This window comes from Phacochoerus africanus, chromosome 6 (assembly GCF_016906955.1).
Source record: "Phacochoerus africanus isolate WHEZ1 chromosome 6, ROS_Pafr_v1, whole genome shotgun sequence".
NCBI classification, from domain to species: domain Eukaryota; kingdom Metazoa; phylum Chordata; class Mammalia; order Artiodactyla; family Suidae; genus Phacochoerus; species Phacochoerus africanus.
Window position 1 is genome coordinate 81,388,083 of NC_062549.1, and position 14,321 is coordinate 81,402,403.

Below are 14,321 nucleotides of genomic sequence, written 5' to 3' on the forward strand. Positions count from 1 at the left end.
CTTGTTTTTCTCTGTGCTATACAGCCAAACAACCTGATGAGGCCATGATGCCCAAGTCGTTATTTCCTATCCAATGACTCTTCAAATCTTTATAGCTGTTGACCAAACTGATAGCCCCACTTGGATGTTTAACAGGTTCTGCAAACGTGTTGTGGTTTTGCCATGTCCCCAAGTGCTTGAGCCAAACCAAAGCAACAACCTTGATCGCTTACCTCACTTCCATCAACTCCATGTTTTAGTGGACTAGGGCTGCCGAAACAGAATACCATAGACTCGGGGCTTAAACACCAGACATTTATATCTTCCCAGTTCTAGTGAGAGCTCTGTTCCTTAAACACACCCAGCTAGTTCCTGCTGTGGGAATTTTTCAGTTGCTGTCTCTGTGCCAGGGATGGTTTACTCTTAGATCTTCATAAAACTGACTCTTTGTCACTCAGTGTTCAGATGAAATATTACCTTTTCATAGAGGCCTTCTTTGAAGGTCCATCTAATGTAATTCCCTTTCCTCTCCTGCCCTCCCTCAATCCTGCTGCTCTCTATCACATTAGGGTGGTGGTATTGCATAGTTGTGAAAAACATTAATTCTGTAGGCAAACTTCTCTATGCCATTACCAGCTGTGTGACTTTAGTCAACTTACCTAACCCCTCTGGGCATCAGTTTCCTCATATGTAAAGTGGGACTGATGTATTACTTAAATGAATTAAGATGTGTAAAGTACCTAATACACAGTAAGTACTCAACACATGTTAGCTGCTATTATCACCTTGTTTTCTTTTTTCATAGAATATATCATTACGTGATTTATTTATTTATATGCTAATTGCCTCTCTCTCCCCTTCTCACCACCCCATCCCCACCTCCCTCCAAGATGTGAGGTCTGTGAGAAGAGGAAATTTATATTGCTTTGTTTGTGGGTGTTCCCTTGGTTTTTAGAGCAGAGGCTGGCACATAATGAGCACTTATAAAGTACTTGCTGACTAACCAGATGAATGAGGAGCAAACGTCAGAAAAGCAGCAGAATAACCAGGGCCATGTAGAGTTGTTTAGTTCATGTCCAGCTTTGCACACAGTATGCAGTGGTGGTGGGGCAGGACACTTTGAAAAATGAAAATAACATTCCCAACACTAACCTATAGCACTTCCTTGATCACTTAAAAAAACAAAACAAAACAAAACAAAAAACAACTTTGAGTTCTTGTCATGACTCAGTGGTGACAAACCTGAATAATATCCACGAGGATTCAGGTTCGATCCCTGGCCTCGCTCAGTGGGCTAAAGATTCTGCATTGCCATGAGCTGTGGATCTGGCTCAGATCTGACGTTGCTGTGGCTGTTGTGTATGCTGGCAGCTGCAGCTCCAATTGGACCCCTAGCCTGGGAACTTCTGAATGCAGTGGATGTGGCCCTAAAAAGCAACAAACAAACAAAACTTTATTTGGGTCTCTCAAAGAACCCACTTTCCTGAAATCACTGTATCTTCTTCCTTCCTTTCCCGGTGATCAGCACAGTGCGTGGCTCAGAAAAGATGTGTGTTAAATATCTGTGGTGTGAACTGAAGTTTGTCACTTGCCATCGGCCTCTACATGGATTAAATTATGAGCCACCACAGCTGCTTACCCACAGCACCTCCTGAACAGAGCTCAGAGTGGACACCAGGAGTGAGGCCCTCTGTGCTCTGGGAAAACTGGAAGAACAGGTCTTCAGATAGTCAGATTTTTTAGGAGAAGGTTGTATGTGCCCAATTCTTGCATCTCCTCATATCTAGAGAAAGACTAAAATCCTTCATGGTGATGTCTGCTCCTTGTGACTGGTAGTAACCTTCAGGAGATCAGCAACAAATATTTGTAAAATATGTGTATGGCTGCGTGCACCTCCCCTCACCTTTATCACATCCCTATATTCCCCCTTTCCCTCCTTGGGTGGTTTCAGCCCAGTCAGTAGTTAAGGATAAAAAAAGGATGTCAAGGTCATCTGCAGACGCAGTCTCCTCCAAGGGTGAGAGGCAGTGAGTGCTGCAGGCTATGAAAACTCAGGATACTGGCCCCAATAGCAGAGGTGCATATCAAAGGAACGATTTCAATGAGCCCAGGCCTCTTTTGTTCTTGCTCCCTGCCCTTTGTAGCAAAAACTCCTATAAATCCTAGCTCCTCCCTCAGTGCCACTGAGCAATTTCTCAGAGCTACCTGAGGTGCTGTCTCCCAGGCTTAAGTCCTAATTTTGCCCCAAATAAAACTTAACTCTCAACTTCCAGCACATTTTTTTAAAGTCAACAGTGGAATAAACATAGTCTGTAACATAAGGCTGTAAGTTCTATAGCATTTGTATAGTGTTTACAGTTTACAAAGGCCAATATTCCTCACAACATGGGTGTCAGGCCATTTGTGGTCAACTTTAAATTTCTTCAGCACAGACAGGGTAATATTCTGTGTGGGTTAATTGGTTGAAGCTATGCCCTAGAAGTAGCTAGCATTCTAGTTATCAGGAATCCACATTCCAGGAGTACTTAACTAGCATCATACCAGAAAGGCCACATTCCAGAGATGTAGCTACAAATTACTTTAGTCAGCTTGACATTCGAAGACTCTAGATGTTTTGCTAATTATCATAGTGAATACAAGAAATGGCTTTTTATTGGCAAAAATATTGAGGCAGAAGGTTAACTCAGGTAGTCAGTGTAGGAGCATGGGCTTCGATGCATTCTTTGATATTGCCATTGATTAACTTTTGTGGCTTAAGGGCTCCAGGGAGTAACACTTCCACAGGCTTTGTTTTATTATAAGAAATGCGCGTTTCCCGCAGGCTTTGTTTAATATAGAAAATGCAGATCTCTAGCCCACTCCTCAACTGATAAAAGAGGAATGAGAGGAGTTCCCGACGTGGCGCAGTGGTCAACAAATCCGACTAGGAACGATGAGGTTGCGGGTTCAATCCCTGGCCTTGCTCAGTGGGTTAAGGACTCGGCATTGCCGTGAGCTGTGGCGTAGGTCACAGATGTGGCTCCGATCCTGCATTGCTGTGGCTCTGGTGTAGGCTGGTGGCTACAGCTCTGATTAGACCCCTAACCTGGGAACCTCCATATGCCTCGGGAGCTGTCCTAGAAAAGGAAAAAAAAAAAAAGGAATGAGAGGAATTGTAAAAGAAAAGGACAAAAGAAAACAAAACAACCCACAGAACTTCCAGGACATTTCCAACCCCCAAAGCCCTACTGGACAAGGACTGATATAGGTACTTGAATAAGGCCAATGGGGGAAAACCACATTTTTCTGAACCCCACTTTGGTGCCTCTCCCCACCTTTAAGAGATAAAAACCCCTATAGGACAATAGAGAAAGGGGGCTCTTCTCTCCCCTCCCAGCAATCCTGGGAGCTATCAGCTTTCCTTTAATAAAGACATTGATTGCTGCCTGTGTGTTCCTGGAGGTCATCCTTCCACCACCTTGAACGAGAACCCGGATTCCAGTGTCATCTTTCTGGCACCAGTATCAGCTTATTAGTTATGGTGAATACTAGAGATGAGGTCTCAGAGAATGATTTCCACTCCTGAATAAACATGGTCTAAAAATTTGAGTCCTCAGCCTTTAGAGATGCCATATAAGGTTTCATCTCTATTGGTCCTGGAAGATTTCTCAGCCAGATGCTGAGAATAACTATGATAACAGAATCCTACCATAACAGAATCCTACCTCTGCAGCCCTCTACTTCTGCTTCTCAACTTTCTAGAATGGCACCCCCCCCCATACTATAGTTGCTATCTATAAGTGACTTTTGAGCACTGAAATATGGCTAGTTTAAATTGTAAAAAATACACATCAGATTTTAAAGACAGTACAAAAAATGTAACATATCCCATTAATTTTTTATTATATTTTAACACCTATCTTCTGGATAGGTGTTAAAAAAAGGCAAAAAAAAAAGGAATGAGAGGAATGGTGAAAGAAAAAGACAAAACAAAACACCTATCTTCTGGATAGGTGTTAAAATATAATATTAACTTCACCTCAGAGTTTTTACTGTTTTTAATGTGGTTACTGGAAAATTTTAAATGACGTATGTGACTCAAATTGTATTTCCATAGGACAGTGCTGACGTAGGACAGAGCTCGATCTTCAATAACTTAACAGGACAGATAAAATACTATTTGTGTCTACCTTCTAATAAATACTCATTTCTAATAAGGGACCAAAGTTTGGTTTGCTTTTATTTAATCGGGTAAAGAAATTGTGGGGTCCTTGTCCATATTGCTATAGACCAAAAAGAATTTAAAATTTTTAGGTGATCAAATGACTTAGCTGTCAACTGTTAGGTAGTAGAAACGTTAAAAACCAGCGATGATAATAACTACTACTAAGTCACATGCAAGATAACAGAAAAAACTTGGTTGGAATCATATAGTTTTAAAACTATCACGTATATTCTTTATTCCACAACACGCTATTAAGTAGCAACGATTAATATTAATAATAAGTACTATTAAGAGTCCTAATCTGACTCCTTGCAGAATTAACTGTAACTTCGCATCTTCTGCCTGAAAGGCTTCAGCGGGAATCACCTCAATCTCCGCCAGTTTCAGCCGCGGACCCGCGCTACTCGGCCCACACAGCACAGCCAATCAGGGCTTTGGGGTGAGCTACGTCACTCTCCCGAAAGTCCTCTCCAATTGCCACAGTGCTCCTATTCTCCGCCCGCCTCTTTCCTATTCGTCCAAGGCGGCGGCGGACGGCCATTTTAGATTTGGGCGGAAATGCAGTTCAAACTGCGGTTAAAAGCCTGAAAATTAAAATCAAGGCATATTTGCACGTTAAACTTAAGGCCCAAGAAAGCAGCCACCTTCACGGACTAACTAGGCCGCGGGCACAGAGAGTGAACGGCGGAGTCGGCACCGGCGCCCACACTCAAGATGGCACCAGCTTGAGAATCACCCTCGCGGCCGCTCTATCTCGGTTCCGGGTTCCTTCGCTTCAGAGGTGGTGTTGGAGGGCTGAAGGCTGGCATTCTATCCGGCTTCCGGACAGTCTCTATGGTGCCGGAGGGACCAGATCTCAGAAGATTGTGGGTGTAGTGGCCAGAGCGTCACGGGGGAGGTGAGGGTGGTTGGTGTCAGCAGGGGGCGAAGAGGGGACCGGAGCCAAGACCCTCGCCCGCCTCCCCCGCCGCCCTCCCGCAGGTAACAGGGAGCCCCACGCGGCGTCCTCCGTCAGTGCGGGCCTGGGCCGCGGGGGAGGGGGCCGGGCCGGGTGCGAGGCGGTGGGCGCGCGCGCCCCGATCTCGGGTCCGCGCTTGGGGCCCGCTCGGGGGCGAGCTCGGCGCGGCGCCGCTGCCGGTTGAGCTCTGCACTCCGGCTCCGCGCAGCCTCTCCTTGCTGAATGTGGGGCGCCCTGCTAACCTGGGCTTCCCGGGCGACCCCCGCCCGGTGCGGCGCTGGCGGCCGGAGCTTTCGAAGGAAGCGAAGGAGTTTCGCCTCGCGGGCAGGTGTGGAAGGTGAGGGGCCAGCGTCACAGGACTGCCGCCCCTGCCCCTCAGCGGTCCCGAGGAGTCGCGGTTGGACCCCCGCTCCCCTGCCCCAGCCCCCTGGCCGCCCTCCTCGCAGCGGGCAGGGCGAGTGTGCGCGGCGGGTCGGGACTGTGCTGGAGGCGGCGTGGCCAAGCCGCGGGAGCCTAGGGTTCCCCGCGCTGGATGCTGCCTTCATTTTCGATCCAAGACCAGTGCCAGGCCCCCAGAGGCCAGTTGGCTCCTGTCTTTGGGTAGTGCTTTTTGTTAAGAATAAAGACGAAACATTTCCCGGAAAATCATTTATAGGAAACCATGTGAGTCTTGAATTTTGGAATCCCTGTTACTATTTTTAAGTATTTTTTTATGCATACCCACATAACATCCCATGTCTTAGCTGAAATCATACGTAGTTCTTTTGGTCCATAAAGGCTTCATTATGTATTGCTGGACTGAGTTTAAGGAATGTATATGTGAAAGAGATCAAAGCAAAGGGTCTGAAGTACTGTTATCACCAGATGGCAGAATACGAATCAATACACGGTGCCCTTTGAACTCCCAGTGCAAGCCCTTATGGTTGGAACTTCCAAGCCCAGGGAGCTAGGATCAAGATCATCTCGATTAATTGCTGTGAAATGAACAGAGGGAGAGAGCATTCCCCGGAGCACACTGATTTCTTAGTTTAGTGTATGAGTTGCCCCATGACCTAGACAAGGGCTTTTAATCCCACAGGTGGCCCAGAAACTTGATATGCTGGCCAAGGAAGCAAAAGGATGGAGGAAGATAGGTGAACAACATTTTAAAGAGAAGATCATGATGCATGTTCATGTCAGAAACTGGCTACCCAGCGTTTATTAGAGAGTGGAGATGGTAAATTCTGCAAAATACCCATGCTAATATCACAATATTAGAATATCCTTTTCTGCATTTTTGTGATTTCTTAATTTCAAAGTTAAAAGATTTTATGTTTCCCCCTTAACTCCTCAAAACAAAAAAGAGCACTTTGGAAGTCCAGATGTTTTTGTTTATCAGTATTACATTTCAGTAAGCCAGTTTTAGCTGAATTAAATAATTTTTAAAACACTGTTTGTATCAACAGTTTTGATGCCTCTTAGGATACAGTTTTGTGAAGTTAAGAATTAAGAATTACTGCTTTTAAGACATCTTCAAATTACAGTCAACCGTACATCTTATTTCCCCTTAATGAAGAAAGGGATTCATTCCTTTTTAATTTTTAGGTGGTATTTTCTTAGGGTCTTAGACTCAAATATGCACTGCTAAGAAAAACTACCAGTTTTAACTTCTTCCTATAGCTTTTTTAACCCTCAATTGTTAATGATATTATAGTGGGATTCATAATGTTAGATGGAAGGTTAATAGTGTCCCCACGAGGAACTGTTTTGCTATTTAGAAATGACTAAGTAAATGGCCATTGCTGTACCTTTGCTGACTGCCATTCATTCAGCTAGAGCCCTGCCACTGAACTCTCATGACCGTTTTATCTCCTTTAGAGATTAATATTAAAACTAAGTAAATGGCATGAAGATTCCCTGCCAAGAAAATTTTCATTTTCCTGCAGCAGTTCCTTATGTGTGAATTTTGGAAAGCTCTATTTTGTGGCTAGGAGAGAGAAGGAAGTTAGACTAGCTTCATACATATATACACTTTCCAAAGTGGCACTTCTCTTCTCCCTCCTCTAGTCTGACTGGTTTTTTCAGACAGGAGGAGTTAAAAGGAACTGCTTGTGAAATGGCAGCTGGTTTCTCAGAGCAGAGACCCATTCAGGCTAACTCAGGGGGTACCTCAGGCTACCCAGGATTGTGGGTGGCAGTGAGGAAGTGGATTTGAAGCTGGGCTTCCTGTAGCCTTGAAATGGGGTAGAACGTGTTCCTCTAAGTCATTCTCCCAGTGTTTGCATTTCCTTCTCCTGCCGCCAGCTGGCTTCCTCTCTGCTTGCCAGTTTTCTGCTTTTACATGGCTTTGCCTTACCGTAGCCCTGACTCTATCCTATGACATCCTTTTACCTTCAGCTATGCTAATAAGACAAAAATCTCTCTTGTTCATTCAGATTCCTGGGGCAAACAGTGATTGGCCAGTTTAGCTCTGCATTCAGGCTCTGGGTCCTAGAGATGGCTCATGTGAGAATTGTCTACAGGGTAGGCACCAGACCCATTAACTGTGTCCAAGAAGAGGAGTGCAAGACCCAAGTACTAAACATGACCCTCCCTACAGGAGCTAGGGTTGGGGGGGCGGGGCGTTGCCAGAAGGCACCCCGCCATCTCCAGAATAGAGGTATTAACAGTAGTTGCTTTTCTGTGATCCTATATAAATGCTAATTTTTATTTGTAGTCCCAGGAGGAAGGTGGATGTTTCACAGTTGACCCTTGAACAACATGGGTTTGGACTACACAGGTCCACTTAGAGGCAGATTTTTTTCAATAAATAGGCACTATAGTACTTCACAATTGACAGCTGGGTGAATCCCCTTAGTTGGTTGAATCCACTGATTTGGAATGGCAAATACAGAAGGCTGACTAATGTACTCAAATTTTTGATTGAGAGGGTGTTGGTGCCCCAACCCCTGAATTTTTTTTTTTTAAAGAGTCTACTGTAGTTGAGATAACTTGCCATTTTTCCTTTCTTTCTCTCTTTCTTTTCTTTTCTTTTCTTTTCTTTTCTTTCCTTTTCTTTTCTTTTCTTTCTGTTATTCTTAAGAAAGATAGGAGTTCCCGTTGTGGCGCAGTGGTTAACGAATCCGACCAGGAACCATGAGGTTGCGGGTTCGGTCCCTGCCCTTGCTCAGTGGATTAACGTTGCCCTGAGCTGTGGTGTAGGTTGCAGACGCGGCTCGGATCCTGAGTTGCTGTGGCTCTGGCGTAGGCCGGTGGCTACAGCTCCGATTCAACCCCTAGCCTGGGAACCTCCATATGCCGTGGGAGCGGCCCAAAGAAATAGCAAAAAGACCAAAAAAAAAAAAAAAGAAAGATAAATTGCTAGGAAAGTAGAAACTCTGAATTTGTTACAAAGCCAACATAGTTTTTATCCTCAGAAACATTCTTGGGTTTTAAAAAACATCAAATTTTTTTTGTCTTTTCTAGGGCTGCACCTGAGGCATATGGAGGTTCCCAGGCTAGGGGTCCAATGGAAGCTGTAGCTGCCGGCCTACGCCAGAACCACAGCAACACGGGATCCGAGCTGCGTCTGTGACCTACACCACAGCTCACGGCAACGCCAGATCCTTAACCCACTGATTGAGGCCAGGGATCGAACCCGCAACCTCATTGTTCCTAGTCGGATTCGTTAACCACTGAGCCACGACGGGAACTCCAAAACATCAATTTTAGATAGCTTTAGTCTTTATACATGTTATATTCCTTATACAGTGATGTTTATGAGTCTGCAGGAATTTGAAATTCTCTGTTTTGTGTATGTGTTTTGAGCAGCATCACATCCTCTGATAACCTAGTAAGTGTTGTATGGAACTTCACTAAAGTGGGAAAAAGGCCAGGTAGAGGGTCTGTATATAATGATTATTGGGTTTATATTTACTCAAAGGATGCAGATTTTAAACTTAAATTTTTGTCTACATGGAATTTTTGGCTGTGTTACTTAGAACTAATAACTTGCTTGCAATAGTGCCAGAGTTAGTAAGAACTTTTATCTTTTTACTTTTAAAATTATGGTAAAGCCAGAGCTAGAAACTGACTGCCACAAAGTTTTCAGACATACGTTGTTTGGCCTATACAAGTTCAAAAACATTGAAAAATGAGCCAACATTGAAAAATATGGACATTTCTGGAGTTCACCTTGTGGCATGGTTGAAACGAATAAGGTTAGTAACATGAGGTTGTGGGTTGGATCCCTGGCCTCGCTCAGTGGGTTAAGGATCCAGCGTTGCTGAGAGCTGTGGTGTAGGGCGCAGGTGAGGCTTAGATCCTGTGTTGCTGTGGCTGTGGTGTAGGCCAGCAGCTGTAGCTCTGATTCAACTCCTAGCCTGGGAACTTCCGTATGCCATGGCTGTGGCCCTAAAAAGACCGAAACATATATGTATATATGGAAATTTCCACTTAAATATTCAGGCTCTTGGCTCTTTATGGTAATTGGCATGATCAGGTAACTGATACAGCAGTCTAGGTTGGTCCTTGTGGTGGCTCCCTTCATAGTGCAAGCCTGCTTACAGTAGGTGCCTGTGCACACAGTAGGCCCTTTGCTCCTCTCCCTATACCACTGGACTGCTCTGTATTGCCTGTTGTAACCACATGAGTTTGTATCCTGTTATATAGAAACATATGTTCTTATTGTAGAAAATTTGGGACGTGCAGGCAAATGTATGTGAATCACCTATGATCTGACATCTACGGCAAACCTTTGCTAATACTTTAGCATATTTTTCCAAGTCCGTGTGTATGTGTGTGTGTGCGTGCATTTATGTGTGTATAATATATAGATAGCTATAGCTATAGGTTTATCATTACAGATTTCTTTTTAAAACAACTTTGTTGAGGTCTAATTGACCTAATAAACTGAACATTTTTAAGGTGTACAGTTTTATAAGCTTTGATATTTGCAAACATCATCAGAATCATAATCAAGATACTGAACATATCCTTTTCCCCCAGGTTTCCTCATAGCTGTCTAATCCTTTCCTCTCCCTTGATCCCTCTAACTGCTCCCGCCCCAGGCAACTACATCTATTTTCTGTCATTGTAGAGTATGGTGTAGTTTCTAGAACCTCGTGTGGGTGTGGGTTTTTTTTTGCATTTGATATTATACAGTTTTGCTCTTTCCCCCTTTTAGCATAACTTTGAAAAGCATTATGGGCTTGTACTTTTTATGTTTATTGTCCTTTATATTTAGTGAGTTGTCTGTTTCTTTTCTCATTATTCTGCTGGTATTTAATTTTTTGGGGGGGTTATATGAACTCGTCATTTGTTAACATGTTTTTCATCGTTGTTAGAAATATGCTCCAGTTTGTATTGTTTACTGTAAAATTTCAGCTTATTTTTAGACATACAGAAATTTATCATTTTCGAGTGATTGAGCTTTGCAACACTCTGCTCTTAAAGACAGGATGTGTAAGTGGGTTGGGAAGCAGGAGAGCGCTTAATCTATATTTGATCGCCTTTCCACTATGAAAGGGGCGTGTGTGTGTGTGTGTGTGTGTGTGTGTGTGTGTGTGTGTGTGTGTGTTTGGTTTGGTTAAGTGCTTTTTGTCTAGAGCTGTTAGTTGTTACCTGACAAGCATTTTGGGTAATTTGCTGAGCATTTACTATTTTTATTGTCAAACAGCCTAGTTTATGAGGATTGTAGGAACTTTGTGTCTGGGTCCGAGTACTTGCCTATCTCTGTCTGGCTCATGTCACAGATAGGGACTCAATGTTTGGAAATATTTTCTATTTTCTTTCAGGTCTGCTTGGCTTTGAGGAGGGGCTGCAGCACCACAGCCTCAGGGTATAAGGGATGGGATCAGAGAACAGCGCGTTGAAGAGCTACACCCTGAAAGAAGCACCATTCACCTTACCCTCTGGACTTGCTGTTTATCCCGCTGTCTTGCAAGATGGTAAATTCGCCTCCGTTTTTGTGTATAAGAGAGAAAACGAAGACAAGGTTAATAAAGCTGCCAAGGTACTGTGATAGGTGTTTACTTAATGGTTGTACTTTTTACGTCTTGTTTTCTATTTAAGAAATGGAATTAGTAAAGTTCAAAGGGGGCGGGTCATAAGGAATAGCATTTTTATTCATGTCCTTGAAGAATATAGTTGTCCTTACCTCATGGGAGTGTCTCCAGTGTACATGACAAGGTCAAGTACTGCAGATAGGCCAAAAGCTTTGTACAACTCAGCATGATAGCTCTTATTGTCATATTTTACTTTTTTAGTGAGAAGGTTTGGGAGGTGATTTTATGTGGCTTATAGAAGAGAAAAGGACTTAATCTAGTTTAGCAAAAATGCCATAAGTGCATTTTAATTAGTGTATTGATGACGGGCCTGGAAATTAAATATTTTAGGAACTGTAACTACTGTTTTTGTTTTTTGTTTTTTTTTTCTTTCTCTGAGGCATTGTGTTGCTCAGAGAATGTGAAACTAGAATGCTGGACCGGATGCCTCAGAGAGAATGTGGCCTGGGCTCTAGTTCTTGCTGAGACCTTAGAGCGTAACTTCTGGTGGCTTCAGTTTCCTCCTTAGGAAAAAGATTCTTTTACCTCACACCTCCTAACCACTGCTCCTGGTAAAGGGTGCCAGTGTATTAGCATGCTGGCTGACCTACTGTCAGGGGAGCCTGGCCTCTTATTAAAAAAAATGATTCTACCTCAGAATATAATTCAGGAAAACAAACTAAAGTGTCTTTTCTAATTAAAAAACAAAAGTAAAGAGGCATTAGCTGATATTTCCTTGGATAGCTAGCATTTCCTTGGGTATGCAGCCATTTAGATTATCTTCAGGAAGGTGCAAAAAAGGCAACGATAGCTGCATTAATTAACTCTTCAGTGTTTATTGTGGCAGGCCTACTTTTCAGATATATTTGTTATCTTTATTTTATTAGAATTATGATCTATATAACTCTGAGTCACTTTGTACTATCAACAAGTATGAAATATTGATATCTATTTCATGGGTCTACTTAAGTGGTTTGTACCTTTTTAATGATTATAAAGGGTTATATTATAATATGTAATATTAGTAATTAAATTCGAATTATTTTTCCCCCTTGGGATCATACCTTTCTGAGCCATGACTGGGTCTTTTCAAGAAGTTCATACTTGTCTCTTATGGCCGTCAGGTCATACTGTGGCTTTGAGTACCTGAGCTGTGAATCTGAGAAATTTGAAATGGCAACAAAATAATAAGGAGTTTAGATGTAGGTCACAATATTTGAGAAATGTCTGGCATTGTGTCAGGTTTTATGGGCTTGATTTCCTAGGTACACGAAATATTAAAACAACATAATTAGCTTGCCTCACTTTTGCTAGAGTTCAGGTTCCTAATCCTACCTTCAATGGTTCTAATGACCATTTCATGCAGGTAAATAGTGTTTTCCTTGCCAAAATTTGTTTGGTAGCAAGTTGTAAATAAAAAAATAATGATTACTGCACGCTGTTCGGCCTCTGGAATAAGATGAAATGCAGGATAACCTTTGGCCACAAAACAATATCAGAAATACTTCAAGTCCATCACACCTTCTTGCTTTATCTTGAATTCCCTAGCTGTAATAGTATAATTTTCTGCCTAGTGACTCTGAGTCATTTCTAACCAATAGCCTATAAGGAATGATAAATCCTAAATCAGAACTTGGTTCCTGTGGTTTGCTAAGATCTAAGTGCTTAGTTAGGGTTTCATGGTAAGTAAAGCTCAAAGAATGTTTCCTGAGTGTCTTTATACCAAGCATCCACGTCGGAGTTGGTATATAGACGCTATGTAACTGCTCTGTTTAAGTGCCTTGGGAAACAACATGCTCTTCTAAGGGTGATGGGTGCAGGTGGCTTTGTGGGAGAGTTGGTTAACATATTTGAGAACCCACGATGTGTGGGCATGAGAAGGAAATAGAAGAGATGATTGCTGTGCATTCTACTTAAAGAATATTTTACTGCTCTTCCTTTTATTGACATTTTCTTTCTGTTCCTCTCCCTCTCAGCCCTTTTCTATGCTATTTACAACCCTTATTCCCATAAATAAACTTCCCTACATTGTCAGCTTTTTTCTCTCCTTCAGCTGTGGCCACAGCATGCAAAAGTTCCAGGCTAGGGGTTGAACCTGTGCTAAGCTGTAACCAACCAGAGCCACAGCAGGGACACCACCAGATCCTTAACCCCTTGAGCCACCAGAGAATTCCCATTGTTAGCTTTTTAAAAAATTATTTCCTTCCCAGAGTTTCCATCGTGGCTCAGTTTTAAAGAATCCAACCAGTATCCATGAGGATGCGGGTTCAATCCCTGGCCTTGCTTGGTGGGTTAAGAATCCAGCATTGCCGTGGGCTGTGGTGTAGGTAACAGACGCAGCTTAGACCCATGTTGCTGTGGCTGTGGCATAGGCCAGCAGCCACAGCTCCGATTTGACCACTAGCCTGGAATCTTCCTTATGCTGTAGGTGCGGCCCTAGAAAGAGAAAAAAATCATTTCCTTGCCCTCATGATCAAAATCTGGTTCCCTTATGAGTCCTCTGAGCATTGTCCACTCAGGAGAACTTGAGTACTCCCCCCTCCCTCAGGTATGATAGGGTCACCATGGGGAACTGGCTCTTTCCAAGCTCCCACCAGTTTTCAGACTTCACATTCTCATCCTTGCTTCTCTAAATATCTGTCAAAGCTTGTTATATGAGCTCCAGAGCTATATTTCCACCTGCCTATTAAATATCTCCACCAGCACCAAAATGCAGGCTTTCCAACCTAGAATCCTTTATCTCTTTTCCTTTCTGCATTTTCCTACTAGTTTATGATCTAACCTCCAGGCAGTGGACATTTAAAGGCAGAATGTACTTCCATCTTTGACTCAGATTTGCATTTTAGGAATACAAGGAATAATATTTCTCCCTGAAAATTCTTGCTTTCTGGTTTAGACATCTTGTTATTTTGTCATATTTCTTTAATGAGTGAAATTAAACACTGTCTAAAAAACTTGCAAGTGAATTTGAGCTATCGTTAAGAACCACTATTTTGTGGCAAATCAGAGGCAGAATGGTAATGAAAAGTTAAGCTCCTAAGGCTTGAATTAATTATCTGGATAGCTGAGTCATAACTGATTCCCTAACAGTAGGGATAGTTTATATTTAAGGCTAGAATCTCATATTTAACATCTCTGTATGGGCCTAGGTAAGTATACATATTGCCAAATTATCTAG

General features: G+C 42.8%; 1 protein-coding gene across 5 annotated transcripts in view; it reads left to right on the forward strand.

The window, feature by feature from the left end:
• The first annotated feature begins 4,755 nt into the window (after window positions 1-4,755).
• SCYL3 (SCY1 like pseudokinase 3) overlaps window positions 4,756-14,321 on the forward strand; it is a 42,271-nt gene continuing 32,705 nt past the window's right edge. The window contains exons 1-3 of one of the 5 annotated variants that reach the window (XM_047783972.1): window positions 4,756-5,164; window positions 6,220-6,357; window positions 10,895-11,112. In XM_047783972.1, coding sequence (XP_047639928.1) covers window positions 10,948-11,112 — 165 coding nt within the window. In that variant the 5' untranslated portion in view covers window positions 4,756-5,164; window positions 6,220-6,357; window positions 10,895-10,947. Of the gene's footprint in view, window positions 5,165-5,263; window positions 5,479-5,784; window positions 5,805-6,219; window positions 6,358-10,894; window positions 11,113-14,321 lie in introns of those variants that run through there. The other 4 variants (XM_047783974.1, XM_047783970.1, XM_047783973.1 and 1 more) reach the window with 4 other exon arrangements.